This window comes from Clupea harengus, chromosome 2, assembly GCF_900700415.2.
Source record: "Clupea harengus chromosome 2, Ch_v2.0.2, whole genome shotgun sequence".
Taxonomy (NCBI): domain Eukaryota; kingdom Metazoa; phylum Chordata; class Actinopteri; order Clupeiformes; family Clupeidae; genus Clupea; species Clupea harengus.
This window is the reverse complement of record NC_045153.1, coordinates 270,084-272,583: the sequence shown is the minus strand read 5'-3', so window position 1 is coordinate 272,583 and position 2,500 is coordinate 270,084. Positions and strand designations below refer to the sequence as shown.

At 48.3% G+C, this 2,500-nt stretch overlaps 1 protein-coding gene across 4 annotated transcripts in view; it reads left to right on the top strand.

Moving 5' to 3' along the window:
- The window catches only part of LOC105898494 (ribosomal RNA processing protein 1 homolog B-like), a 15,711-nt gene that overhangs the window by 6,670 nt on the left and 6,541 nt on the right, over positions 1-2,500 (top strand). For all 4 annotated transcript variants that reach the window (XM_031580290.1, XM_031580305.2, XM_031580297.2 and 1 more), the window contains exons 8-10: positions 150-364; positions 1,967-2,070; positions 2,305-2,402. In XM_031580290.1, the coding sequence (XP_031436150.1) occupies positions 150-364; positions 1,967-2,070; positions 2,305-2,402 (417 nt within the window). The remainder of the gene's footprint in view (positions 1-149; positions 365-1,966; positions 2,071-2,304; positions 2,403-2,500) is intronic.

Genomic DNA, 2,500 nt, shown 5'->3' with positions numbered 1-2,500 from the left:
TCAGGCTAAATGCTAAATTAATTTGTTCTGACTAACTAATGTGTTGTGTTGTGTGTGTGTGTGTGTGATGGTGTTGTGTGTGTGTGTGTGTGTGTGTGTGTGTGTGTGTGTGTGTGTGTGTGTGTGTGTGTGATGGGGTTGTGTCCCAGTCGTGTGGTTCTGCAGGCCATCTGCACTAGCCTGTTTGGGCTGATCGTGGAACAGGCTCCCTTCGCCGTGGTCGACCTGCTCAAGGAGCTCAAGGCACAGGTGGAGGGGGAGGAGTCAGACTCTGGCCAGGCCTCTGAGGGGGAGGAGCCGGATGCCACGGAGGGGGAGGGCAGCAGCAGCAAAGTCAAACTTCTAAATGGCAAGAAGACCTCAGGTCAGGACCTCCGACACACACACACACACACACAGATATATACACACACACACACACACACACAGGTCAGGACCTCCGACACACACACACACACACACAAACAGGTCAGGACCTCCGACACACACCTACCCACAGATACACACACACACACACACACACACACACACACACACACAGATACACACACACACACACAGGTCAGGACCTCCGACACACACACACACACACACACACACACACACACACACACAGGTCATGACCTCCTACACACACACACAGGTCAGGACCTCCTACACACACACACACCTCCGACACACACACAGATACACAATAAATACGCCCACAATGGCTCCTAGCGTCCTAAGAGTGCATGTACCTGTACCTGTACCTGACTATAATCGTTTAAAACACGACTAATCTAATAATGTACCTGACTATAATCGTTTAAAACACGACTAATCTAATAATGTACTTGACTATAATCGTTTAAAACACGACTTTACTAATACCTGGATAGCAGCACAAGTGTGTGTATATGTAGTATGTATATTCAGTATCCGTACGTTAACGTTTCATTTAATGATCTACTTGTCGCTGTGCAATGATTTCTTTCCATGAACTGTGCTTGGCTAGCGTCACAAGGCCCTAAGGAACGACTGGCGTCACATGTAGTGTGTGGGCTATTGCCAGTGTTACATACAGTATTTATCCATTCATGTGTGTGTCCAGCTGTAGTGTATGATGGGGTGTGTGTGTGTGTGTGTTGGTAGTAGCATGCTAACATTAGTGTGTGTGTGTAGCATCATGCTAACATTAGTGTGTGTGTGTGTGTGTGTGTGTGTGTCCAGCTGTAGTGTATGATGGTGTGTGTGTGTGTGTAGCATCATGCTAACATTAGTGTGTGTGTGTCCAGCTGTAGTGTATGATGGGGTGTGTGTGTGTGTGTGTGTGTAGCATCATGCTAACATTAGTGTGTGTGTGTCCAGCTGTAGTGTATGATGGTGTGTGTGTGTGTAGCATCATGCTAACATTAGTGTGTGTGTGTGTGTGTGTGTGTGTGTGTAGCATCATGCTAACATTAGTGTGTGTGTGTCCAGCTGTAGTGTATGATGGTGTGTGTGTGTGTGTGTGTGTGTGTGTGTGTGTGTTGGTAGTAGCATCATGCTAACATTAGTGTGTGTGTGTGTTGGTAGCAGTAGCATGCTAACATTAGTGTGTGTGTGTGTGTGTGTGTGTGTCCAGCTGTAGTGTATGATGGTGTGTGTGTGTGTGTAGCATCATGCTAACATTAGTGTGTGGTGTGTGTGTAGCATCATGCTAACATTAGTGTGTGTGTGTCCAGCTGTAGTGTATGATGGGGTGTGTGTGTGTGTGTGTGTGTGTGTGTGTGTGTGTGTGTGTGTGTTGGTAGTAGCATCATGCTAACATTAGTGTGTGTGTGTGTGTGTGTGTAGCATCATGCTAACATTAGTGTGTGTGTGTGTGTGTGTGTGTGTGTAGCATCATGCTAACATTAGTGTGTGGTGTGTGTGTGTGTGTGTGTGTGTGTGTGTGTGTGTGTGTAGCATCATGCTAACATTAGTGTGTGGTGTGTGTTTTTAGGACTCAGCACCTCGGAGGAGGAGGGCTTCAGTGATGGTGATGTGCTGGATCTGGACGAGGACCTTGATCTTCCAGGAGAGGAAGACATTGGGCCTGTTCTGCAGGTGTGTGTGTGTGTGTGTGTGTGGGGCTGTGTGTGTGTGTGTGAGGGGCTGTGTCTGCGTGGGTGTGTCTGCGTGTGTGTGAGAGGGGCTGTGTGTGTGTGTGTGTGTGTGTGTGTGTGTGTGTGTGTGTGTGAGAGTGAGAGAGAGAGAGGGGCTGTGTGTGCGTGCACACGAGAGAAAGAGGCTGTGTGTGTGATTTGTTTTAGATTTAACCCCCTCCTCCTCCCTCCCCAGTTTGACTACGGTGCCGTCGCTGAGAAACTCTTTCAGCTGGCGAGCAGAACACAGACACCCAGTCACAACAGAGCCAAGCTGTACAAGCTAGTCAAGACGTGAGTGTACACACACACACACACACACACGCACACACACACACACACACACACCCAGCCACAACAGAGCCAAGCTGTACAAGCTAGTCAAGACGTGA